This window comes from Pantherophis guttatus, chromosome 17 (assembly GCF_059756535.1).
Source record: "Pantherophis guttatus breed Tessera chromosome 17, ASM5975653v1, whole genome shotgun sequence".
NCBI classification, from domain to species: Eukaryota; Metazoa; Chordata; class Lepidosauria; order Squamata; family Colubridae; genus Pantherophis; species Pantherophis guttatus.
In genome coordinates this window covers 2,262,157-2,287,825 of record NC_142079.1, presented here as the reverse complement: position 1 = coordinate 2,287,825, position 25,669 = coordinate 2,262,157, and the positions used below count along the sequence as shown (strand labels likewise).

The 25,669-nt window shown below is 43.4% G+C and overlaps 3 protein-coding genes across 6 annotated transcripts; 1 reads left to right on the top strand and 2 right to left on the bottom strand.

The window, feature by feature from the left end:
* Window positions 1-46: 46 nt before the first annotated feature.
* GTF2H3 (general transcription factor IIH subunit 3) lies at window positions 47-6,749 on the bottom strand. Its single transcript, XM_034428697.3, has 13 exons — window positions 6,611-6,749; window positions 5,136-5,215; window positions 4,856-4,962; window positions 4,478-4,632; window positions 4,060-4,122; window positions 3,689-3,718; window positions 3,555-3,583; window positions 3,383-3,457; window positions 3,220-3,273; window positions 2,435-2,503; window positions 2,089-2,224; window positions 1,950-1,986; window positions 47-1,173 (listed from the first exon to the last, which is right to left on the bottom strand). The coding sequence occupies exons 1-13, from the start codon at window positions 6,618-6,620 to the stop codon at window positions 1,104-1,106; spliced, it is 915 nt and encodes a 304-aa protein (XP_034284588.1). The 5' UTR covers window positions 6,621-6,749; the 3' UTR covers window positions 47-1,103.
* On the top strand, window positions 6,715-15,107 carry EIF2B1 (eukaryotic translation initiation factor 2B subunit alpha). 4 transcript variants are annotated; one of them, XM_087880398.1, is made up of 10 exons: window positions 6,715-6,854; window positions 6,958-7,180; window positions 8,162-8,263; window positions 8,769-8,905; window positions 9,513-9,629; window positions 10,689-10,805; window positions 11,087-11,151; window positions 12,099-12,174; window positions 13,260-13,385; window positions 14,763-15,107. In XM_087880398.1, the coding sequence occupies exons 3-10, from the start codon at window positions 8,188-8,190 to the stop codon at window positions 14,916-14,918; spliced, it is 870 nt and encodes a 289-aa protein (XP_087736524.1). In that variant the 5' UTR covers window positions 6,715-6,854; window positions 6,958-7,180; window positions 8,162-8,187; the 3' UTR covers window positions 14,919-15,107. The 4 variants fall into 4 exon arrangements, with proteins under 4 accessions (XP_087736524.1, XP_087736523.1, XP_087736525.1 ...); XM_087880399.1 differs by having other exon boundaries at window positions 6,726-6,854; window positions 6,958-7,045; XM_087880400.1 differs by having other exon boundaries at window positions 6,784-6,854; window positions 6,958-7,060.
* DDX55 (DEAD-box helicase 55) lies at window positions 14,978-24,862 on the bottom strand. The gene is made up of 14 exons (XM_034428698.3): window positions 24,654-24,862; window positions 23,314-23,364; window positions 23,130-23,216; window positions 22,783-22,874; window positions 22,633-22,695; window positions 21,931-22,080; window positions 20,983-21,172; window positions 20,667-20,749; window positions 20,415-20,546; window positions 19,357-19,449; window positions 18,970-19,084; window positions 18,295-18,463; window positions 16,767-17,059; window positions 14,978-16,139 (listed from the first exon to the last, which is right to left on the bottom strand). Exons 1-14 carry the CDS (start codon window positions 24,759-24,761, stop codon window positions 15,987-15,989), a joined length of 1,779 nt encoding a protein of 592 aa, XP_034284589.2. The 5' UTR covers window positions 24,762-24,862; the 3' UTR covers window positions 14,978-15,986.
* Between the last annotated feature and the right edge of the window lie 807 nt (window positions 24,863-25,669).

Below are 25,669 nucleotides of genomic sequence, written 5' to 3'. Positions count from 1 at the left end.
ATGGTCAAGGTATATTTCATAAAGAATAGTGTACCGAAAGTATTCCTTTCTTCTTAGGTACTTTTATTGAGGAGCAGTGAAAAAAAGACTGTTAAAACAAAAATAACATCCAACGAGTCAACAGTAAGAAGGAAGAGGCATCTCAATTAAACAAATTCAATTGATTCTAAGAAATAAGGAATGCCCGCTTAAATAAGAGAGCAAATCTTTCATTTGCATTCATAAAAAAAGGAGTCACAATATTTAAAGGATGGCATGAACGGTGCTTTGGCTGTGTTGGACATTAATGCTAACTGGAGACAGAGGGAAACACATGCTAAATTACTTGTGCATAAATCAAGATGAAATATTAATTTTTGCCTCTTCTCAAAATCAACCAACCTGCCTTGAGCAAATTTGTCTAGACAGAAGGTGCGAGATCTTCGCTGTCCGTAAAAGAGAAACCTGCAGGCAATTTTTACAACCAAAATTATGAAGGAATATTGAGAATTCCATTGGAATAAGCTTCGTGGGTTTGGGTTAACATAAATCCAGCCAAAACAAAACAAAATTCTGAGATATGCTCAGATGCAGATACTGCTATCAAAAGTGGGAATCAAGAAATTGTTTAGGCCTGCTATTAACCTTAATGAAAAACGTAGCTTACAATAGCTGTGATCTGAATTTTTTAAAAAAAAAAAATCAGAAAGTTTCCCTTCCCCAAGACGGCTTCTGCAGGGACCAGCCCAGGAGCACTGAAATGTCAATCCACCACAATTTTAACTTAAATAAAAGGGGTTTTGTCTGGAATTAAGGTGTCAAGACTGAAACCAGCTTGATTTCTCTACCTATAATACATGAAATGAGTTTTACATACCAACTTTTGATAATTTTCTTCTTCTCTGATTTCAGGTGTTGGTTTAAACCAGTGGCAGAAATCTGATTTTGTAAACATTTTAGTATAGAGTTCTGGACAAGGTATGCACTGGCTGGAAAAGTTTAGCCCTTTGCTGATCATTTCAAAAACACATTTTGATTCTTCTGGCGCTCCACTTTTGTAGCTTTATAGTTACAATCTGGGAGACAGGATTCCACGCAGAGGGCAAGAGAAATCGATAACGCAGCTACATCATGACTTTCAGTTTCTTTTTCTTTGACTTCATGACAGCTGGGAGCGAAATCTTGAAAGCGGTTCTGGAATAGAAGTAAACAGTCAGGAAAAAAAAGTGACTCACCGCAAGTGCTTGATGCATTGTGTCCGCCTCAACAAGCAATAAAAACTCAGCATTTGGGAATTGCTAGGGTTACACTATAACAATTGAACCAACTTGCACGTATTTGTATATTTCTACAATAAAACCACTTCCAGACAGGCATAGCGAGTTTCAAAGCTGCAAAGAAATTTGAAGTAACGATTTGGCAGGGGGTAGGGCCAGACTAGGGGGGGCAGGAAAAAGGAAGGGGAAGGAATTTCTATGAGAGGAGGAAAGGAAAGGGAAGGAGAAGGGAGGGGAGGGGAGGAAGAGGAAAGGAGAGGAGAGGAGAGGAAAGGGAAGGGAAAAGGAAAGGGAAAGGAAGGGAAGGGAAGGGGAAAAGGAAAGGAAACGAAGGGGAAAGGGAAGGAAAGGAAAAGAAAGGAAAGGGAAAGGAAAAAAGGAAAGGAAGGGAAAGGGAAAAGGAAAGGAAGGGAAAGGGAAAAGGAAAGGAAGGGAAAGGGAAAGAGTAGAAAGAAAGAGAGAGAGAGAGAGAAAGAAAGGGAAGAAAGAAAGATCTAGACAAGAGTTGGTAAAATCAAGAGACAAAAAGCAACAGGAAAAACAGCAAATTGGGACAAAGATTTCAGTGTTTCTGGAAACAGAGTTTATATAATTTTGTATCTGTTCAGGAGAAGTTTGCTTTCATTTTGAAATATTGATTTCAGAACTGGCAGTGTTTAGTCACTTACAAAAGGATTTCTCAAGGATACTTACTCACAAGTGGTGCAAATTGGACTGAAGCTGCAAAATACTGTAAAAAACCAAAACAGAAATAAACATAACACTTTCAGAACCAACTGTTTTTAAGATCACACAAATCAATTCAAAAACCCAGGAAAGCCTTAATCCTTACTTGACAAACACACTGAACAGACGTAGCCAATTTCAATAAGATTCCTGTGGCAGAAGCAGGCAGCACGGTAATCCACGTGAACGGGCGGAGGGAGGATCAGCTGGGATCTCTGATCTTGATCAGGCAGATAAACCCACTGTAATTTTTAAAAGGGGTGCGATGAAGACAAAATTGTGTAGGAGAAGAGTTATAGTCTATATGTTAAGTCAAAAATCCAGAGCGATGGCCCCTTTTCTGACTGACAAATTTTATTAAAAGCTGTCAACTTAAATCTGACGTTAAAGGTTTGGTAGAATTTACCCGGACTTCTACACTAAAGCGAAGTGGCTAGAAAAACAGAACTCACCAGCAAATACTGAAGAAGCGAGGGCTTGTATGGAATTTTCAAGTAGATTCCGCCAGTTATATCACATGCCTAGAAAGTAGGATATTATCCTTTATAAGCAGCAAACACCCCCTTCCAACCATCTATGGAGCTTCTCAGTCACCCAGATCATGGTTCTCCCAAAGGAGCGTATGGGTTTTTAATGTTCTTTTAAAAATGTTTTACGGGATATTGTTCACATTGTTTTTTTGCTGTAAGCCGCCCAGAGTCCCTAGGGAGTTGGGCGGCATAGAAATGCGACAAATAAATAATAAACAAATAAATAAAGGTGCTTTTTTTCTTTGAAGATGTTTCGCTTAACAGAACTGAAGAAGCTTCTTGGATGAGAAGCAAAATGTTTTCAAAGAGGGACTCAAACTATTCTCCAAAGCACCTGAAGGTAGGAGAAGAAGCAATGGGTGGAAACTAATCAAGGAGAGAAACAACCTAGAACTGAGGAGAAATTTCCTGACAGTGAGAACACTGAGGGTGGCCCTTTAGTTCATTGTTGAGTGCAATTATAGCTCTGGGATAAAAACTATTCAGAAGACGTGTGGGTCTTTGGGACAATCCTTCCAACCAAAAACCAAAACTGTATCTGCTCATTGGTGGAGCTTCTGCTTAGCTTGCAGTATTCCAGGGTGAAGGAATAAACTCCGGGAACACTTAGGTGGAAGTAAAACTCTTATAGGAAGGACCATAAAGGAAAAACTTCTGTTCGTCCACAAGAACTAATAGATGAGGAAGAATAAAAATGAACATTGTACCTGCTGCAAAAGTCCCGAATCGGAGTCCAATACACAGGCATCGATTAAAATACTCTTGAGGAAAAAAGTAGAGAGAATTAGGATTCTCCAAAGCAATACAGTATTAATGCAAGTCAGGTGCTTATGGAGTTACAGATCTTGTAATGTAAATTCTGGTCGTTACCCGTTTCTGGGCTGCAAAGATCACGTTCATGAAATTCATATATTGTAATGCGCTATCTTCAGCTGCTTTTATGACCTGAAAAAAGAAAAATGGGAATTTCTTGATTTAGATCTCATACTTAGCAGGAGCTATTTGGCTTCAAGATATGGAAGGGAATTTGCAAAACTCTTACCAAAATCCTGGATTTTATTTCCTGGCTGACTACATGTTGAAGAAGAGGTGGAAAAAGCAGAGAAGAAATGATTAGCGGAGCTTAGGTCAATGTTTTACAATAATTGGACCGATAGATAATATCAGACTACGTACTTTTACTTTCTTTTGTTACCCTGTGAATATCTGAAGCACAGGACATTCAGGAATCATTGGAATTGTATTTTGGAACAGAAAAAATATAGTTATAACAGGATGATTTGAACAGATATACTTCATTAACGGACTGCTTGCCCTCATACAGGAACTAAGAGCAATGTGAAAAAAGAATAAAAACTGTCCTGGAATAAAATGGCAGGAATAAAATCAGCAGTTCTTCAAAGTCAATACAATTTAAAAGGAGGTTGAAAAAGAAGATGGACTCAGCCAGATGGTACTTAATGTCCTGAGGCTCAACATGGGTATATATAGAATGCAAAGTCGTTTTTGAGATATGTTGACTTTTTTAAAAAAAAAAAAAAGGATACAGCAAAGTGCTTTAGCAAGAGATCCAGCCAGCAAAGTTTCCGTCTGCTGCCCCTTTACTTCAGCTACGATCACAAAGGAATAAAAAAAAAATTAAGTAGCATATTCTTCACTCATTCCAACTTGCACAGATCATTGTCAATACCACTGTTTTTCAATCTTAGCAAAATATAGATATAGGCAGGCTAGCAGGCAGACAAATCCCTATTGAAGGAGGTTTTGAAAAATCCTGTTATGCTAAACATTTTCAAACCAAGACTTAAGGGGTCCACAATTTCATATCAGCATGCAAGTCAAACCAACTATGATTTAATAATACACTACTACATTTTGGGAACTCAGACCCCTAAAATTTTTGGTGGAAAAAACCAGAAATAAGAAACACCAAAGCTGTGCAACAAATCGGTTGGCTTCTCTTACTATTGGTCAACAGGTCCTTTATCTCCTCTGCAATGGTTTCATTTATGGTGGTTAACACTTCGTATTTTCCATCTTTGCTACCAGCAATATTTGCTTCCCCGGATTCTCCGAAGAGATCGAGGGCTGCCCAGTGTTTTCCAGGATACAGGAAACGGCTGAGAGGAGAGAAAGTTAAAATTATGTTAACCATTTAGCAATTCAATCACTCAAAACAACCACAAAATACCCATCACTTTCTATTTCCTGAAGGAAAATATAACAAAATATCCTTTAGTTTGTTCCTGTTTAGTTTTACACTACATTTCAGGTTTTTTTTAAATCCCTTGTACAATTCTTAACTAGGCATCAGGAGCTTGTCTTTCAATCAAAACACAATACCTTTCTTGTATATGACTGGCTATCACAGCAAGTTTGTTGTTGCGATTCATAAATAAGTGTGAGTTTCCCAGCACCATGGCTGCATCGAGGCATTTTGATAAGGTAAGCTGCAGGAAGGAGAAGTATTATTTAAAATCCCAAAAAAACTTCCAAATCAGAACCAAACATCCATATAATTTCAAGCCATATTTGTCAAAAAGAAAAACATTAGAAACGATTTATTTTTTTAAACAAAGGAAACCTATAAGGAGTTGGATAATTTATCCCAGAGATGTCTTACCTCTGAGCCCAACAACGCCTGCTTGCCCCACCAGATAGGGTTAGCATCAATGACAATGACTAGGAGATTCACCTCATCGTCTAGAAAAGAAGATAAAGCACAGAATTCAGAAAGTGAGACTGTATCTGCCATCCATTCCTTCATTTTATAGAGTCAGACGTCTCAAGCAGCTGCTGTGAACATCCAGATGTTAAAAGCCACTATTCCCAACCCTGCTGAAGACTGGCTGTTGTCCCTCATCAACCAGCCTTGAGCAGCATACAGTAGTGGCCAAAATTGTAGAAATCTTTTGGGAAAAGTGTATTTTTGAGGTTTGATGGGTAATAACACCACTTTTTTTTGGAGTTTCAAGATAATCCTATTCCACCGCTGGAATGGCCTGGGAATAGCCCAGACCTTCACCCAATTGGAAAATCTATGGAACTGCCTAAAGAAACTTATTAGTCAGAAGCGACCCAGCAATAAAACCAAGTTAATAGAAGCCATCATTCAATCTTGGTTTCACATTAGAACAGCTGCAGAACTAAAAGACTTGATTCACTCCATGGGGAGATGTTGTAAGGCCGTAGGAGGTTAGATTCAGGTAGTGCTTTAGTTAAAACAGGAGCACATACAGTAGTGGCCAAAATTGTGGAAATCTTTTGGGGAAAAATTGTATTTTCTAAAACTAGCTAATAACATCACTTTTTTTTTGGAGTAGTACCATAAAATTATATATCCATGGAAAGATAATTTAATCAAGAATGCAATGCCATCACTTTGATGAAGGATTCGCTATTAGAATAGCAGTTACAGTCTAAAGAAGAAAAGTGAAACACATAAGAAAAAACGAGATGTACAAAAATGATCACCCTAGAAAAAATGAGATATACAAAAATTATCAAGTCAGTTAATCCTTCGTTGGGTCACCTTCAGCATGAATGACGGCCTTACAACGTCTTCCCATGGAGTGAACCAAGTCTTTGACTTCTGCAGCTGTTCTAATGGGAAACCAAGATGGAAGGACGGCTTCTATGAACTGGGTTTAATAGAATGAGCACCTTTGAGATCTCCTCTCCCTGCTTTCCCAACAACAACCCTGTGAGGTAGGCTGGACTGAGAGAGGTAGGGGGGGAATCTGGCCCAAAGTCACCCACCTGCCTGTCATCATGGCTAAAACATGAAAGCCCATTGATTGCCATCTTGTGGCAGGGAGTTCCACCAGCCACGTGGGAATGAAATTCCTTTACTCCTTTATTCCCTAAATCGCATTTGCATTGAAAGGAGACCTGAGGTTGATGATTGGGGAGGGGGGGGTTATGAATGGGGAAGGGTGTGTGAAACCACTCTGCACATGCTCAGAGGCAGCCACGCTTCAGAATAAAACCCAGTCTCCCCCCCCCCCAACCAAGGAACTAAGGGGGCCTGGAGTAGGGAAAGACGGAAGGAGGAAACCCCGAATTTAAAAAAACCCAGAATTCGAACCCCAAACTCACCCCCGCTCATAGCGGCGCAGCGGGACGGCTCCGGTCGCCTGAAAGTGACGTCACGAGCACTCTGGTGCTCCCTTTTGACGTCCCCCCACCCCACCCCCGCGCGTGTTGTTCTTGCTTCGGGCGGCGAGTGCAAACGGGAAAGGCTTCCGGCGAGGTCGCGCGGGCGCTGCGCCGAAAGTTCCGGGGAGGCGTCGGAATCGCCCGAAGTGTTTTTTTCCCTTTTTTTCCACCATGAACGAAGCGGGTGAGCGGAGGGGAGGGGAGGGGGGGCGAAGCGGGGAGCCCCGAAACGGGCATTATTTTGAAGTTTGGTTTCGAATGGGATGATTTTATTTTATTTTTTTTAGCCTGCCTGGCCCTGGGGGAGACGGGAGCCAAGGGAAAGAGGCAGGATTTGCAGAGGGAAAAGAGAAACCGCAGCTGGAAGTTAAACAGGTCGAGCCTCGACAGGTGGAGATGTCAGGTTTCCTGCCCTGTGTGAGGCCTCTGCTAGACTGGCGGACCTTGTGGGAAGAGTTTCCTTTGGGATCAGAAACCTCCCGCCGCCACGTTTCTTCAGCATTGCAAAATGCATGTCAATTGCTAATTATTATTTTTTTAAGTTATTCCTCTTTATAGAGCCGCCTGACTCCCCTATCTATCTATCCATCCATATCTATCTATCTATCCCTCTATCTATCTATCTATTTATCTATCTATCTATCTATCCCTCTATCTATCCATCCATCCATCCCTCTATCTTTCTATCTATCTATCTATCCATCCATCCATCCATCTATGATCTATCCATCTATTTATCCATTCATCCATCTACCTATCTATCCATCTATCTTCCGTCCATCTATCTGTCCGTCCATCCACCTCATCCATCCATCCATTTCATCTATCCACCCACCCACCCACCCACCCATATCTGTCTGTCTGTCTGTCTGTCTGTCTGTCTGTCTATCTACTTATCTATCCATCTATTTATCCATTCATCCATCTACCTATATCCATCTATCTTCTGTCCATCATCTATCTGTCCATCCATCCATCCATCCATCCACCTCATCTATCCATCCATCCATCCACCCATATCTATCTGTCTATCTATCTACCTATCTATCTACCTATCTATCTACCTATCTATCCATCTATTTATCCATTCATCCATCTATCTATCTATCTATCTATCTATCTATCTATCTATCTATCTTCCGTCCATCATCTGTCTGTCCGTCCATCCGCCCATCCACCCACCTCATCTATCCATCCATCCCTCCACCTCATCTACCCATCCACCTCATCTATCCATCCATCCACCTATCCACCCACCCATCTATCTGTCTGTCTGTTTATCCTATCTATCTCTAAAAACTTTACTTTTCTGAAAGTGGTCCAAACATTATAGCCTATGAAGCAAGTGAGTGAAAGGGTGTGGAATAAATGCAAAATATTCTAATTCTAAGAGTCTCCCAACCGCAAAATATTTCAGTCTATAAAATGCGAAAGAAGCATTTTCGGAAGCTTCTGGAGTTCTAATTAATTTAGTCTGTTCCACCTCTGCAGAGCTAATCGATGCCTTTAACACCCAGATGAGGCAGGATCCAGATGTTGCCTCTGCGGTGGCTGCCATCCGGGTCTTACTGGAATTCCTGAAGAGGGACAAAGGTACGTAACGTCTTGGCTTTGCATGGAATGAGTGTCTGGAAGAAAGATATAAAATCACAGGCTGGTGGAATTATGCTTAGATTCTATTTAGAAATCCCAGAGTGATTTGCAGCAGAGCAGCCTGTTATGTTGACAATAACTAGTCATAATTAATATAAAATAAGTCACATTGTAAGATACACATCTTGGTATCTCGGTTCCCTAGTTGGATTTGTGTTAAATGCTTTGGCTCTTGTCTTAAGCCTTTCTGAACTGTAAAATAAGAATATGAAATATTCTTTGTAAAGCTCTGTTGTTCCTTTCTGGGGTCAAAATCACTGATCTGGAAATTAATACATGAATCTACAGGCAGTGAGTGTGTGTTCTCCTCAAGTTAACTTTTATCCTATGGCTTCCCAGCTTCAGTTTTTAGTCTATATTCCCAAGATGAAGTTTGTAAAATCTTGAATATAGAATAAAAACTTCTTTATTCACAGCAGCTTTTTTAACCTTTTTATTCCCACAGGCGAGACCATCCAAGGACTGAGAGCCAATCTAAAACAGGCTATAGAAACACTCTCTCGTGTCGACTCCTCCGTGGCCATTTCTTCTGGGGGAGAGCTGTTCTTAAGATTCATCAGTCTCACATCTTTGGAAAACCCGGTGAGTTTCCCCTCAGTTCTTTCATGTAAATATTTGCCACCCGGCCTCCGAATTTTTTAACATTAAAAAGTGCTGAATTTAGCTGTAATGTGATTTTGATAAAATATATTTGTCCTGAATAATTGAAACAGTTCAAAATGTCAGGGATCGATCTTGGCAAATACGATTTCTGTAACTGAGTTGTCAAAGTCTGGAATGCCCTATCTGATTCAGTTGTCTCAGCTACAAATGTTCAGAATTTCAGTCACAAATTGACTTCCGTGGACCTTACTTCATCCTTAAGTGGTCAGTAGAGAGGGCATGCCTATTGTCCCTGTTGTATTTTTATTCTCTTATTCTCGTTCTTGTTTTTGTTTGACAAATTCCAGTAAAAATAAATATATTAAATATTGAAGGACTTCTTGTACAGAAAGCTTTTATTTTTAAGTATTACAATGCATAGTAAGTTTCCATGCATTTGAGATGAGGGGTAAGAGTTATGTGAACCCATACATTCACTCATCTGGGTAAAGATGCTAATTGTGCTACCCAAGGCATATTTTGACTCGCTTCTTCAGTCTTCTGTATCATCTTTCAATCTCGCTTCTTTCCGTTTTTTCCCCCTCAGGACTATTCCAAATGCAAAGAAATCATGATTGAAAGAGGAGAGGTTTTTCTTCAGCGAATTTCTCTTTCGAGGAAGAAAATCGCCAAACTTTGTCACAACTTTGTGAAAGATGGCGGCGTGAGTAAGACCGTTACATTTAGTATTTTTTTTCCTTGCTGTTTTTTTTCCCCCCGTCCTGTTCTTCAATAATATAACACGGAAGGTTATCTTGGATCACCTAATTTTATTTTTTTATCTGTCATGTTACTTGTTTACCAAAATCGTGATGGGATTATTTTTTTGAAGGAGGCTATAAAAATAGTCTGGAATAAATAAATACCTCTTATTTAGCAAGCCGGTGCTGTGGGATGTAATATTTTAATTATTTTCCTATATTTCTCCCACTTAATTCATTGAATGAGAAGAGAAGCTCTTCCTGTTCCTTGCCCCCAACAGAAAGGGGCTGGAGATTGATAACATAAGCTACAAACTTATGCAGAAGAAACAATGGCTACCAACCTGCCTTCCATTGAGGGCCTGTATACTGCACGAGTCAAAAAGAGGGCTGTGAAAATATCTACAGACCCCTCGCATCCTGGACATCAACTGTTTCAACTCCTACCCTCAAAACGACGCTATAGAGCTCTGCACACCAGAACAACTAGACACAAGGAGAGTTTTTCCCTGAATGCTATCACCTCTGCTAAACAAATAATTCCCTCAACACTGTCAAACCATTCACTAAGTCTGCACTACTATTATTCTTCTCTTCCTTACTAATATCTACCTCCTCCCACTTATTACTATAACCATATTGCTTGTATTTTTCAATTATATTGTTTTTATTTGTTTCCTGGTACGATTTGATATCTTATTAGTAACCTTGACTCTCACTAAGTGTATCTTTTTATTCTTGATAAATGTATTTTATTCTCCTTATGTACACTGAGAGCATACACACCAAAGACAAATTCCTTGTGTGTCCAATCACACTTGGCCAATAAAGAATTCTATTCTATTCTATTCTATTCTATTCTATTCTATTCTATTCTATTCTATTCTATTCTATTCTATTCTATTCCTCCTCCTTTCTTCTTTCTCTTCTTCTCTCCTCTCCTCTCCTCTCCTCTCCTCTCCTCTGCTCTTCTCTCCTCTCCTAATTCTATTCTAAAAATAAAATTTGGGTTGTCTTTCCAGAAAATATTGACTCATGCTTACTCAAAAGTGGTGCTTCGAGTGTTAGAAGAAGCTGCACAGGCCAAGAAACGTTTTAGCGTCTACGTCACGGAATCGCAGCCAGATCGAGCAGGGCAAGTAAAAAATATTTGCCCCTTCTTTCTCTCGGTGAGGTTGTCTGAAGGGGCTTGTTTTGAATTTGAAATCCCTAGCCTGTGATTTTTGAAGAGTCTCCCAGGTCGGGGGCTTTCCTTTTGTGAAAAAGAATAAAAAGGTGTTTTAAAAATAGGAGTAACAAAAGGACTTCCCATTTAAAATTTGTGTTAATAAAATTCGTTTAATAAAAAGTAACTTATAGGATCAAGGTTCCATTTTTTTTATTCGTTTTAATATGCGTGTCCTAACATTAACACAGGCAGAAGATGGCAGAAGCACTCAAGAATCTCGGAATTCCTGTCACCATAATTCTAGATGCTGCAGTTGGGTAAGTCTGATGGTTTTTTTTTTTTTAATTTGATTTATGTGCCGCCCTTCTCTGGAGACTCAGGGCGGCTTACAATGCGCTAAGCAATAGCCTTCATCCTTTTGTATATTTATACAAAGTCAGCTTATTGCCCCCACAAACTGGGTCCTCATTTCACCTACCTTTGAAAGGATGGAAGGCTGAGTCAACCTTGAGCCTGATGAGATTCGAACTTACAGTAATTGCAGACAGCTGAATGTTAATAACAGGCTATTAGTCTGCTGCGCCACCAGGCTCTTACCAGGGTTTATATTGGCAAAGCGCTTTTGAAATGAGAAATTTCCCGGAGCAACATGAGATAAAAGCCATTTGGGTGAATACTGTTTGGAGAGTTTAAACGTAAGAGCAACGTAGCTTATTCACGGGAAAAGTGACCTGGCTCACACATGTTGTGGTCCGTCGGCGGCCAGCAGAGCTGACAGCAGAATCGGACAGTGAGGGGTTGGGGAGGAAGATGAGCCAGTCCTGGGGGCTGGGGAAAGCTCGGACGAGGGCCTCCGGCTCCCAGTAATTTACCTCCTTGCAGCAAGAAAAAACAGCCCATTTCAGCTTCAGCACAGCCTAATTAGCACAAGCAGCTGATTGTCGGTTGGATCGGCTTCCCGACCCTCAGCTGTTTCAGGCTGCAGGGATTGCCATTGCCAATTGTTGTGCTGGCCTCTGCTGCTTGTTGCAAGGAGGTAAATTGCTGGGAGGCAGAGGCATGACAATCGTGTCTGCCAAAAAGCATCAAGTAACGCCAAAAGCATTATTGTTAATACTGGAGGAGGTTGTACAGTGTACATTACACCTTGACTTATGACTGTAATTGAGCCCGGCTATGATGGTCATAAACTGTGACGATCACAAAGCATCCTTTGCCAAAAAGATCTGGACAAAGAACCATGTTTTTCTGTCTCTCTTCAAAGATACATCATGGAAAGGGTCGATTTGGTGATCGTGGGGGCTGAAGGCGTGGTCGAAAACGGCGGGATCATCAACAAGGTGAAGAGGGTTTGTCTGTCAATCAGGCAGTGACCTCCCAAATGATTCGTGTGTGTCCCAATTCTCCCTTTTGTTTGAGGAAAGCACTCTGACTTAGCACAGGCTTTCAACCTGTGAGCACGAAAGTAGTTCTGCTTCTCCTAGAAGGCCCTTCCAACTCGCCCTTCCGTGCTAGGCTGAGGGGGGGGGGTCTCTTACTTATTCAATTTGTTTCCCGCCTTTTATTACTTTCACGAAGAACTCAAGGCGGCGAACATCACCGACAGATCTTTCTTCTCTGCTTTTTCCCACAATAACCCTGTCAAGTGGGTTGGACTGAGAGAGAGAGTGGCCCAAAGTCACCCAGCTGGCTTTCATGCCTAAGGCAGAACTAGAATTCACTGTCTCCTGATGATTGACCCAACAGCACCCAGCCAGCTTTCATGCATAAGGCAGAACTAGAATTCACTGTCTCCTGCTGATCGGCCCAACAGCACCCAGCCAGCTTTCATGCATAAGGCAGAACTAGAATTCACTGTCTCCTGCTGATCGGCCCAACAGCACCCAGCCAACTTTCATGCCTAAGGCAGAACTAGAATTCACTGTCTCCTGATGATTGACCCAACAGCACCCAGCCAGCTTTCATGCATAAGGCAGAACTAGAATTCACTGTCTCCTGCTGATCGGCCCAACAGCACCCAGCCAACTTTCATGCCTAAGGCAGAACTAGAATTCACTATCTCCTGGTGATTGGCCCAAAGTCACCCAGTCAGCTTTCATGCCTAAGGCAGGACTAGAATTCACTGTCTGCTGGTGATTGGCCCAAAGTCACCCAGTCAGCTTTCATGCCTAAGGCAGAACTAGAATTCACCATCTCCTGGTGATTGGCCCAAAGTCACCCATCTGGATTTCATGCGTAAGGCAGAACTAGAATTCACTGTCTCCTGGTGATTGGCCTAAAGTCACCCAGCCGGCTTTCGTGCCTAAGACGCGACTAGAACTCCCATCTCCCACTTCTGTTTAGAAAATTCCAGTGAGTCAAATGGCTGCTTCGGGCACGTCCTAACCACTGTGCATCTTCTCCCTCTGCCTAACGTCTTCTTCAGATTGGGACCAACCAAATGGCCGTCTGCGCCAAAGCGCAAAACAAACCCTTTTACGTGGTTGCCGAGAGTTTTAAGTTTGTAAGGCTCTTCCCTCTGAACCAGCAGGATGTGCCGGATAAATTTAAGGTAAGAGAAAAGTCTACTTCTTGGGTAAAACCAAACCTGTAGCTGGCTGGAAAGGTTGGCCTTCATTGTCTCAGAATCGTCACGTTTTTCTCCGCTGTTGTAACTTCACTCACTAAGCGAATGGTTGCAAGTAGAGGATTACCTATAATCCATCTTGAATGCAGGTCCTTGACCTACGATTGAGCCGCAAAACTGTTGTTAAGCGAGACAGTTAAGTGAGCTTTGCCCCGTTTTACGGCCTTCCTTGCCAATGGTTAAGTCAGGAGTCAGCAACCTGCAGCTCTGGAGCCGCATGTGGCTCTTTCATCCCTCTGCTGCGGCTCCCTGTTGCTGGTCGGCTCCACAATTGATAGGGTTTTCGGTTAGGACAGGTAGAAGAAATAGGACGCCGTGCTAGGAGGAGACTCTGTGGTGGGGGAACCGGACTTCCGGTCGGCTCCAGAATTGAACGGGGTCTTCCGGTTAGGACCTTTGTGGCTCTTTGAGTGTTTAAGGTTGCCGACCCCTGGGTTAAGTCAATCACCGGCGTTGTTTAGTCACATAATTGTTAAGTGAATTTGGCTCGCTTGTCAGAAGGTTGCCTCTTCCCATCCTGCTTACAATCTCTTTGGACTGTTGCCTTCCGGCAGAAGATACAGAACGATTAAAACAGTGTCGACTGGCGGCCCCCAGGGGGGGAGAGCCTTCTCTGTGGGGGCACCTACCATCTGGAACGAGCTCCCCCCCAGAGATACGGAGAATCCCGGACCTGCGCACGTTTCGTCGTGCTCTCAAAACATTTTTATTTCAGCAGGCTGGCCTGGCCTAACTCTCCCTTTTAAATTTTTTAATTCGTGATTTTAGAAATTGGGTGTTTTAATCTGTGTTTTGGCCAAAATATTTCAATAATTTTAAGGGATTTTAATATTTGTATTATCTGTATTTTATCTTGGCTGTTCACCGCCCTGAGTCCTTCGGGAGTAGGGCGGTATAGAAATTTGATAGATAGATAGATAGATAGATAGATAGATAGATAGATAGATAGATAGATAGATAGATAAATAAATAAAACTCGGACCACACGTTTTCTGAATAGTTTTTATCCCGGAGCTATTAATTGCCCTCAACAATGAACTAAAGGGCCACCATCGGTGAGCTGTTGGACAGCATGACTTGGTCCGTTGTGTGGATGTTTGGGTGGTTTAGGGGTGGGGAATGTGTAGTGGGTGGATTTGGGGATTGTTATATGTGTTGGACCTGGGCTTTGGGTGTTAAGTGAATTTCGTTGTGTGGGTATACTGTGTATACACGTACAATGACAATAAAGTTATTATTATTATTATTATGGATGACTTGATGACATTTGGTAACCCAAATCATTTGTTTCGTTCTTCTCAGTACAAAGCAGATACGCTGAAGACACAAAAGCCTCTCGCGGTTGAACACCCTTGGATCGATTATACATCCCCGTCTCTTATCACGCTGCTCTTTACGGATCTCGGGGTCTTGACCCCTTCGGCTGTGAGCGACGAACTGATTAAACTCTATTTGTAAAAGGGCTTCCCCGAACGTGGGGATTGCAAGCAGTTAAAGGTTAAAATAAGCAACGGAACTTCCTGATCACTTGCCAATTTATTTTACTGACTTTTTTTTTTTTAAATTACATTTGTACAAAAAAAAAAAGAGCTCGCCGTCCATCCGAAAAGTAAATTATTGGAATAAATCGGAAACAAAAAACCAAAAGGTTTCGTCATTTATTTTGGCCTGAAATAGGCTGCAGGAGAATTTAGTTTAAAATGTATTTTCCGAAAAGTGAGAGGGCGACAAAGTCAAAACTGGGTTGGATCCATTGAATTTAAGGTAAAGGTAAAGGTTCCCCTCGCACATCTGTGCTGCTCATTCCTGACTCTAGGGGGCGGTGCTCATCTCCGTTTCAAAGCCGAAGAGCCAGCGCTGTCCAAAGACGTCTCCGTGGTCGTGTGGCCGGCATGACTCAACGCCGAAGGCGCATGGAACGCTGTTCCCTTCCCACCAAAGGTGGTCCCTATTTTTCTACTTGCGTTTTTTACGTGCTTTCGAACTGCTAGGTTGGCAGAAGCTAGGACAAGTCACGGGAGCTCACCCCGTTACGCGGCACCAGGGATTCGAACTGCTGACCTGCCGACCTTTCTGATCGACAAGCTCAGCGTCTTAGCCACTGAGCCACCATGTCCCTATAACAAGTGGATAGGGAGGTCTAAAGAACTATTAGAAGCAGCAGCAACTCACTAATGGGATTTATTGAGTTTACGTGCAGGTAAAAAATATGTCACCAGGCTGTATTTGGGTAACGTTTTTGCTTGGATTTCACTGCTTTTTAGACCTGCAGGTTTTTTAACGGCGGGGGCTAAATAACGTCTCCAAGTCATTTGCTTCCACTGAAAGCAGACAATACTGAATTAGACGGACTGATTTTTTCTGGAGAGTTGGCTTGCAGAGCCTCCGGTGGGAATAAGACGAAAAGCAGTTTGGAGAAACCCAATTTTCCACGGAGAAACCCAGAGTCGACGTTAAGGAATTTCAGCACTACCGCCAAAGAGTCCGTTATTAGTTGAGAAAACGTTCACGTTTTCACTTCATCTTCTATCCTTCTGAATCCGAGCCGCTTCCTCCTTTCTTACTGCCCAGCAGCGTCTTCTCAAACTCCTTCTCGCTGATTTTACCCCTTTTGAGCTTTTTCAAAAGCCGGGTATCGTTCAGAAGCTCCTCCATATCCTCGTTGTCAGGGTCAGAACCCTAGAGAGAGAGAGAGAGAGAGAGAGAGAGAGAGAGAGAGAGAGAGAGAGAGAGAGAGAGAGAGAGAGAGAGAGAGAGAGATTTTAAAAACAGAAAACAGGACTCAAAACCAGCAAGCTTTTGTAGTGAGTTGATGCTTCTAATAGTTCTTTAGACCTCCCTATCCACTTCTTATAGGAATGTGGTGGCTCAGAGGCTAAGACGCTAAACTTGTTGATCAAAAGGTCGGCAATTCAGTGGTTCGAATCCCTAGCGCCGCATAATGGGGTGAGCTCCCGTTCCTTGTCCCAGTTTCTGCCAACCTAGCAGTTCGAAAGCAGGTATAAAATGCAAGTAGAAAAATAGGGACCACCTTCGGTGGGAAGGGAACAGCGTTCCGTGCGTCTTTGGCGTTGAGTCATGCCGACCACATGACATTGAAAAAGTTTTAAAACAAACACAATTTGTTTTGGGGAAATTGTGTTTGTTTTAAAACTTTTTCAATAAAAAAAAATAAATAAAAGTCAATAGAGTCAATAAAAACAGGGGTACCTGCTCTAGCTCCCCTCTCCCAGTCCCCTAAGGCATTTTAGCTCACTTGCAAGAAACCAAGAGGTACAGAAAAGACCACTTCCTGCCCAAACTCACCTCCTCCCTTTTCCGTTTCGCTGTCAATTTCCTTTTCTTCTCCTTCTTTGCTTTCTGCTTGGACCAAGGTTGATTTCGGGGCGTCTTCCTCCCCGCTCTGCGGACGGGACCCTCTGCCTTCCATTGCTCCAACAGCTTCTGCCTCTGCCTTTCCCTGTTCTTGTCTTTGAACGCGATCGAATCCGTGTCGATATCGACGGGGGTGAAGCCCGAGAGATCCTTCCATTTCAGCTCCGGCATCTTCGGCATCTTCACCAGGGCAAAACCTCGGGCGAGGCTGGCAAAGTCCAGATCTGTTTTTAAAAAAAGGGACACAGACCGGTGGCTCTCGGCACCCGTGGAACCCAAACCCAAAGCGGAGACTCGGGGCCCCACTTCAGATGCCGTAATATCCCTAAGCTTGTGGTGGCGGAAAGCTGCAAACAGTTTGAGGGCGACAGAGAAGAGACCACGGTGGATGGGTGGCCAGGCGAAGTGGGCTTCTCCCAGTCATTGGACAGGAGCAATTTTTTGGTTTCTAACTATTTTGGTTTGTGTGTGTGTCTCACTTCGACTTGGTAGAAAACCACGTGGTTGAAATGTAACGAGAACAGGAAAGAATTCTTGGCTATAAGCTCCCAGAAAATGTTCAAGGGGTTTTGCCTAGTATTGGGCATGGAATCTCTCTCTCTCAACACATACACACATACAGGGAGAGAGGGAGGAAGAATGTGAGAAAGAGAAGGGGAGGGAGAAAGGGAACAAGGGAGAGGGAGGGTGGAAGGAAGGGAGAGGGAGAGAAGGAGGGAGAAAGGGAGGGATAGGGTGGGAGGAAGAAAGGGAACAAGGGAGAGAGGGAGGAAGAAAGGGAGAAGGGGAGGGAGGGAGGGTAGAAGAAAGAGAAGAGGGAGAGAAAGAAAGGAAACAAGGGAGAGAGGGAGGGTGGGAGAGAAAGAGGGAGAGGGAGAAAGGGATAGAGGGAGGGAGGGAAAAAGAGAACAAGGGAGAGGGACGAAGAAGAAAGAGGGAGAGGGAGGGAGGGTAGAAGGAAGGGAGAGAGGGAGAGGGGAAAGGGAAAAAGGGAGAGAGGGTGGAAGGGAAAGGGAGGGAGAGAAAGGGAGTGATAGAGAGGATGGAAGGGAACAAGGGAGAGAGGGAAGAAGAAAGGGAGAAAGAAGGAGAGGGAGAGGGGGTGGAAGGGAGAGAGAAGAGGGAGAGGGAGGGAGAGAAACGGAGGAGTAGAGAGGGAGGGAGGGAGAAAGGGAACAAGGGAGAAAGAGAGAGACCGTTATTTAGAGATCATCAGACATTGAAAATAGCAAGACAAATAGCAAAATAGCAAGACATGGTTTTTTTAAAAAATATATATCAAGAAACCAGGATAAAAAAACAGGAGTGGCCAAAACTAACCTAAAGTTCCAAGAGATTGCAAAGTTATTTAAGAGCTGGAATGTCTTCGAAAGAAATGCTGGAAATGCTAATAGGGAGAAAACAACCCTCAAAAATAATAGAACAAAAACGGTCGGTGTTTTAAAACGAACCAACTCGCCTTTTATTCGGAAGATCAGGTTGCATTCGTGTTTGGCGTAGGCTTGGACGCAGGAGACAAACGCCTTCATCCCTTTCTCGTAGAGAGCTCTGTCGGCCAGGCTCAGCGACTTCAGCTTCGGTAGGACATCCGTGACGTTCCTCTGCGGGTTCAATTCCTCCATGGGGCACTAATTGTGAAGATTGCGCTTTTAGCCAATTCAAACTCTCAAGTGACACGTTCTTCATATACCGTACGAGTATAAGACGCACTTTTTCCCCCCCCTAAAAGAGGGTGGAAATGTTGGGGCGTCTTATACACCGAATACTGCCATTTTTGGCCTCCCGAAACCCCACCGCACGTTCCGTTTTCGCCCAAAACAGGCCCTGTTTTCCATGAAAATGGGGCGCGCGGAGGGTTTGGGAGGCCTGCAGAGTGCTCCTGGGGCCTGGGGAGGGCAAAAATGCCGTTTTTGTGAAAAATGGGCCCGTTTTTGGCCTCCCAAACCCCACATGCCTCACGCTTTTGCCCTCCCCAGCCCCGAGGAGCACTCTGCAGGCCTCCCAGACCCTCTGAAGGCCTGTTTTTTGTGAAACGGGCCCGTTTTTCACAAAAGTTTCACAAAGTTTTTGCCCTTTGTGAAAAACGGGCCCATTCCTAGTTTTGGATCAAAATACAAGAGACAGCTCCCCTCACCTTTTGGTTAATGGCCAGGAAACTGATGTAAGCTTCTTCCATAGGAAGTAAGAAGACGAGCGCACTGCCCAGGTGGCCGATGCGGGCGGTGCGGCCGCAGCGATGCACGAAGGCGCTGCAGAAAAACGGAGAGGAAAACGTGCGAAAGAGAAGCTTTTAAACGGTTCACGCTCCGTTTAGACAAGCAGGGAATCCTCCCTGAAACCACGTTAAGACTTCTGGACTTCTGCTCCCAGAATTCCCCAGGCAGCTCAGCAGGCTGGGGAATTCTGGGAGTGGAAGTCCAAAAGTCTTAATGTGTCTTGAAGTTGGACGCCCTTGCGCTGAGCAGTAAGATTTGAGAGTGATGCCCCAGGTTGCTTTTGAAGAGAGGGAGAAATGGGCTACCTTGCACTGCTTGGGGGGTCGTACTGCAGAACCCAGTTCACCTCCGGGATGTCTATGCCACGGGCCATCACGTCGGTACACACCAGGATGCCGCTGGGAAATGGAGGACGACAAAATGTTGAAAAGGGGAAGGAGACCAGAGCTCCAGCAATAACGTCGCTTAATATTTGAAGCACAGCAGGAATTCACATTAAACCAGATGCAGTAATTATCATTAGATTTCATTTATCCCATTATTAAATTATAACTCGCTCAAGGCGGTGAACATATCTAATACACCTTCCTCATCGTTCTCCCGTTGAGTTGGGTTGGGTTGGGTTGAGTGAAAAGAACTGGCTCAAAGTTGCCAGCCAGCTTCCGTGCCTAAGGCGGGACTAGAACTCATCGTCTCCTGGTGATTGGCCCAAAGTCAGCCAGCCAGTTTTTATGCCCAAGGCAGAACTAGAACTCACAGTCTCCTGGTGATTGGCCTATAGTTACCCAGCCAACTTCTGTGCCTAAGGTAGGACTACAACTCACCGTCTCCTGGTGATTGGCCTAGTTACCCAGCCAGCTTCCATGTCTAAGGTGGGACTAGAACTCACCATCTCTTGGTGATTGGACTATAGCTACCCAGCCAGCTTCCGTGCCTAAGGTGGGACTAGAACTCACCGTCTCCTGGTTTCTATGCCAGCACCGAAACCACTACACCCAAGTGGGTATATTAAATTAGTTTAATATAAACTTAATGTGGTTTGCTGGGTTAGCAAAATAGGATCTACAAAGCCAGTTCCTGGGATTTACATACAATGGATTGTGGCCAATTGTGAGTTCTCCAACAAACCACGCTTAGGGAAATCTCAATTTAGGGAAGTGTGAATTCACCCAGCATGCCATAGATTTCCTAAGTTAGGAAATTTTGAATTCTTTGGACCTAACTCTCGCAGATACCTCCCACCTCAATTAAGATGGTATTTCCGAGTGTACACATGCACAGACACCCCTCCCAATGCACTACTATACATTCTCTCTCTTCTTGCGGCTAGTCGGTTTTAGCCCTTGCAAAAATATTTCTCTACCTTGGAAGTTTCCGGAACTCTGTAAAGATCCTGTTCCTTTTGTGTTTCATCTTTCCGTGGATGCACATGATTTTCACATTCTTAATCAAAGACTCCAAAGCCTTCCCATAATATTCCACGCAAGCACAGGTACTAAAATTGAAAACAAAGAACTAGGTTTAAAAAAAAAAACATTTTTAATTCTACGTAGCCTATAAGCCACGATCTTGGGAACAGCAAAAGTTCTTCGTCCTCCTATCCGTTTTATCCTACCTGAAAAAGACAAGATGCTTTTCTGCTTTGTGTTGACGAAGGAAGTGAACCAGCTGGTTAAATTTCTCGTCGGCCTTGCAGATCTGAAAATATACCAAGACGGGAGCAATTTAGCAAATGATATTCAGAGAAAAAGAGCCCTTTGTGGAATTACTCTCAAAAAAAGGATGTCTTTTTTTTTTCCGCCTTCATCTCTCATCTCTCAAAACAAACAAAAGGGCATTTAATTCACTCCTCCCAGTAGAATGCATGCTTTTCAGAGCTAAGATCTACTTTGTAAATTGAATGATTCGAGGATCTGATTTATGGACCTCACCATGTAATAGTTCTGGAGCCGAGTGGGCGTCTTCTGGGTGTTACTCGCTGCCATTCCTTTCTCCTTCACCGCGATACGGACCGGGTTCCGGAGTCCTGCTCTCACTAAGTTTTCCACCTCCTGGGTCTGAGTTGCGGAGAAGAGCCCTGTCCGTCTCTGCTTAGGCAGAAAATCCAGGATTGTATTCAAACTGCAGGCAAATACAACGAACGGTGTCAGAAGCATTCTTGTTAGCAAAAGGCTAAACCAGATTCCCTACTAGGCCAAAGGTTTTTATGTTTTCTCAGGCTGCGGAAGCTGTTGCGTTAAAAAAATAAAAAATACTTCTGAACCCGTTATCGAGACATAAAGCTCCAATGATATATAACCTTTCCGCACCTCCCAGGGAACTGTCAGGATTCCAAATAATACACCCATTGCAAACAGAACTCCGAGGCAGGTTGATTCGTCTTGGCACAGACTGGTGGAAAGCCAACTCTGAGAGTTCCCGCGCTTTCCCCCTCATTAAAAAGTGAAAGTTTCCTGTTCTCCCAGACAATAAATCACATTATCCAATCTGGGTGTTGGTGGGTTGCCTGGTTACTTCTCCTCCTCCTCCTCTGGCCATCCAGCATTTGGAATGCCCTTGGCTCATAAGAGAACTATTTTGTTTTGGCTACAAAAACCCAGCTATCTCTACACACAGACACCCCTCAGCTCCAGACTGTGTCAAGCCTGAAGCCATGTGAAAAGAAATCCCTATAAAAAGCTACAGAAAAGAAAACCGCCACGGACAGGTCAGCTTCAGGGTTGACAGGAACGCAGTCCGAAAAAAAGCAAGCCCTAGACAATTCAGCAACGGTTGCAAAATATAATTCCTGGAAGCTGGGACAAGCAACTTCGAGAAAGGAAAATTAAATCCATTGATCCAGTTTATAATAATGAATGTCAACAAAGACAAGAATTTACCTTGCTTCGAAGCCCATGTCCAGTAGCCGATCTGCTTCATCCAAGACCAAAATATCCAGAGATTTTACAGCCTTGGCCAAATCCAGGCCCTCTGATTTCCTCCTGAACATGTCCTCCAAACGACCTGGAGTGGCCACCAGGATGTTTCCGCTGTTCAGGACAGAAAAAAGAAGATTTGTAGGTTGGTTAATTAAATCATGAGCCTCTTTATTAGGAGCTTCATGTCCACAAGTTCCCAAGTGAAGCCAGTTCTGACCCTATGTAATTTACGCCCCAATCATGAACCTGTTTCCCCCCTCCCTCCCCATGGTGTGTCATCAATCACATTCTCAAACAGAGCAATTTCGCAGGTTGTAGAGACCACTCTCCCCTTCGGTCGCTGTGGGTAACCCTGGGAGACAGCCTTGAAAGAGATAAGTCTGGAATGTGCATTTGTCTTTGGCTGCCATGCCGTTTGGTTGGTTTCCCATCCCTCCTTGCTTATGGCAACCCGAGAGCAGGCCAGTTGCTTTGCGAGTTGACAAACATCTGCCTATTCTAGATCCTTGGGAAGGACTCCATAGGTGGATAAAAGTGCCAAATCTAGTCTAAACAGCTGGCTGGCTGTGCGACCAATAATAAATTAAATTTATATACTGCCTGACTCCCAGTGACTCCGGGTGGTTAATAGTTTTAAAGCCATGGCCTCTACATTTAACTCACCCTCGTTCTTTGAATCTTTCTACATCTTCCATTGGATTTTTTCCACCAATCAAAAGGCACTGACTGGGGAAAAATAAAAAAAGAAGCAACATCTTAAATCAAAAAACGAACGAGGTCATCCTGCTTTCCTAACCACCAGATGGGACTTACCTGAACTGTGGATAATATTTAATGAAATGGGAGATCACCTCATCTATTTGGATAGCAAGCTCTCGTGTGGGAGTGATGATAAGGGCGCCAATCTAAAATGGCAAGCCACAAAAACAGAATTATCATCAATGCAGCTTCAACTGCACTTAAATTATATTAGCAAGACCTCTCTCTCTCTCTCTCTCACACACACACACACAAAAGATGCAGACCAGAAAATAATTATACTCAATATTCCTTACGTAGGAACAAGGATTTCAGGGCTGAATGAGAGAGTTAGAAAAGTTGGATTCCCAGATTATCCCTCTAGGTCTTAAAAAAAAAAAAGAAATAAACCCACATATTACCTGCATTTTTTTAAGCTTTTCTTCACGCCTGAGAAGTATTTCTATGAGGGGAATGACAAATGCTAGCGTTTTTCCACTGCCGGTTACCTGAGGGGACAAAAAATAGAGATATCCAAGAGGTTCCTGAAGGGCTCAAAGAAGAAAAATCATGGCTAAAATGATTTTTTTTAAAAAAATCACTCACTGCTTCAGCTGCCACATCTTTATTAGTCATAAATAAAGGGATTGTTGCGCTCTGTTGAAGAAGTGAGAGGAGAGATTATGAGGGACTACAAATGCTTTGAAAGAAATGCATCAGAGGAACAATGTGGAAAGGGAGATTTCTAGTTTGGCAGTTGATTCAAACATCAAGATTTCATTCATTCATTCATTCATTCAATTTTCCATGGCTGCCCAACTCAACAAGTGATTCTGGCTGGCTTACAAAGTCTAAACTTTTAAAGCAATTAAACTAGTTACTAAGTCTGCATTACTATTAGTCTTCTCATCGTTCCTATCACCCATCTCCTCCCACTTATGACTGTATGACTGTAACCTTGTGGCTGGTATCCTTACGATTTATATTGATATTGTTTCCTGATTGCTTACTTGTACCCTATGACTATCATTAAGTGTTGTATCTTTTTATTCTTGATAAATGTATTTTATTCTCCTTATGTACACTGAGAGCCTATGCACCAAAGACAAATTCCTTGTATGTCCAATCACACTTGGCCAAGAAAGAATTCTATTCTATTCTATTTAAAACATTTTGGAAAATGTTAAAACAATACAAGCCTCCACCAAATGATATTTAAAACATCCCACTGGAGGCCCAAAGCATCCAAAAAGATGTTTATTCGTATTTTGTTTTTTTAGGATTTATGCTTTTTATGTTTTACTGATTTTATTGTTTTACTGGCTGCATTTTTTTCTGTGTGTTGTGAGCTAACACCAAAGCCACCGAGAGTCAGGTAACATACACATTTCATATATTATTATGGTTCATTGCACAATCAGCCAGATGTTTGGACTCAATTTGGGATATTTGCCAATAGAAATAGCATAGCATAGAATAAATATTGGAATGAAAAGTAGAGTAGAGTAGAGTAGAATAGAATAGGAGACTCAAATCATTCCTCTGTCGAACTGGATCAACAGCTCTTTGGGCAGTTTGAGCTTCTTGAGTTGATCTATCTATCAAGTCCCTTCCCAGGAGCTGCCTTAGGGAGGTGTTATTTAGTTAATATTAGTATTAATATTAACTAAACCCACCCAAGTTCTTCCATACGGGGATTATTATTAGTAGTAGTAGTATTAGATAATCCCCATATGGAAGAGCTTGGGTGGCTTTCCCTTAATCCAAGGAGGCAGCCTTTTGTAGGGTCGTCTTCTTCCTCCTCCTCCTCCTCTTCCTCCAGGCGGGCTGGCATCCAATCCCATCAGCATGCTGTGGGGGGGGGAGAGCTTGAGGGGCTGGGAACGATGGGACTTGGAGTCCAGCCTGCGGGGAAGCGGAAAGGGAGCCCCCCCCAACCCCCCTACCTGCACCGGCGTCATGTGAGAGAAGCGCAGCTCCCGCAAGGCCTGCAGGACTCCCGGGCTGAGCTCCACGGGCAGCGATTCCCACGTCCCCTCCGTCACCTGCTCCATCTTGCGCCCTCCCGACTCTTGGTTTATATATATATATATATATATATATTTTAAATTTTTGGGCCCGGAAATCCTGTCCGACCTTTTAAGAGGTCCCCCTCGTGGCGAGCGTCCATCACTTCCGGTCCCCCGACTGGGAAACAAATCCCGCACGGAAGGTTCCGCCCCCGTGATGAATCGTCGCGTGGATCAAAATAAATGGAATTTCTACTCCGACACCCCCACCTTCCCCCCCCCCAAGCAGGAGACCCACCCGGGACCCTCGTGGACCGTCCAGCCTCTTCTTGGAAACCTCCAGAGATGACAAAAAAGCACCTTTGGGACTCCAGAAATGGAGCATCCACAACCCCCTGGAAGACTAGGTGGCTCAGTGGCTAAGACACTGAGCTTGTCGATCAGAAAGCTCTGAGGATTCGAATCCCTAGTACAGCTCTCCTGCTTGAGCAGGGGGTTGGACTAGAGCAGGGGTCTCCAACCTTGGCAACTTTAAGCCTGGCGGACTTCAACTCCCAGAATTCCCCAGCGAGTGTTGCTTAGCTGGGGAATTCTGGGCTGGGGGATTCTGGGAGTTGAAGTCCGCCAGGCTTAAAGTTGCCAAGGTTGGAGAGCCCTGGACTAGATGACCTCTAAGCTACCTTCCAACTTCTGTTACTGTTAAATCACCCTTGGTCATGTACCTTGGCAGAGTTGCTAAACTTTTCTAATGGTATTTAGGAAACTAAGGTGCTTGGGAGCAGCTGCCTAGGATCTGAGGGTGCAGGGAGGACTTTTCACCCCCTCCAAGAAATGCCAAATATTTGCATCCTCAAAACGTCCCGAGGATTACTAGGGCAGCGCTTCCTTTATCATGGAAAAAGAGAAGAGGCGAGATTTCCCGCAAAAGGAGATTATATTGTTCTGAGGAGGAG

Bases quoted from the DNA above. Each gene is read 5' to 3' on its own strand.
- GTF2H3 (XM_034428697.3), bottom strand. The intron at 4,963-5,135 runs GTAAGACATCTC...TCCTTCCTGCAG, and splicing joins AGGCGTTGTTGGGCTCAGAG to CTTACCTTATCAAAATGCCT. The intron at 3,719-4,059 runs GTATCCTTTTTT...CCTGTGCTTCAG, and splicing joins TCTTGCTAAAGCACTTTGCT to ATATTCACAGGGTAACAAAA.
- DDX55 (XM_034428698.3), bottom strand. From the start codon at position 24,761: ATGGAGCAGGTGACGGAGGGGACGTGGGAATCGCTGCCCGTGGAGCTC. The intron at 22,696-22,782 runs GTAAGTCCCATC...ATTTTTCCCCAG, and splicing joins AAATATTATCCACAGTTCAG to TCAGTGCCTTTTGATTGGTG. The intron at 20,750-20,982 runs GTGAGGTCCATA...GTATATTTTCAG, and splicing joins GGCTCCAGAACTATTACATG to ATCTGCAAGGCCGACGAGAA.
- EIF2B1 (XM_087880397.1), top strand. The intron at 8,264-8,768 runs GTACGTAACGTC...TTATTCCCACAG, and splicing joins ATTCCTGAAGAGGGACAAAG to GCGAGACCATCCAAGGACTG. The intron at 10,806-11,086 runs GTAAAAAATATT...TAACACAGGCAG, and splicing joins AGCCAGATCGAGCAGGGCAA to AAGATGGCAGAAGCACTCAA.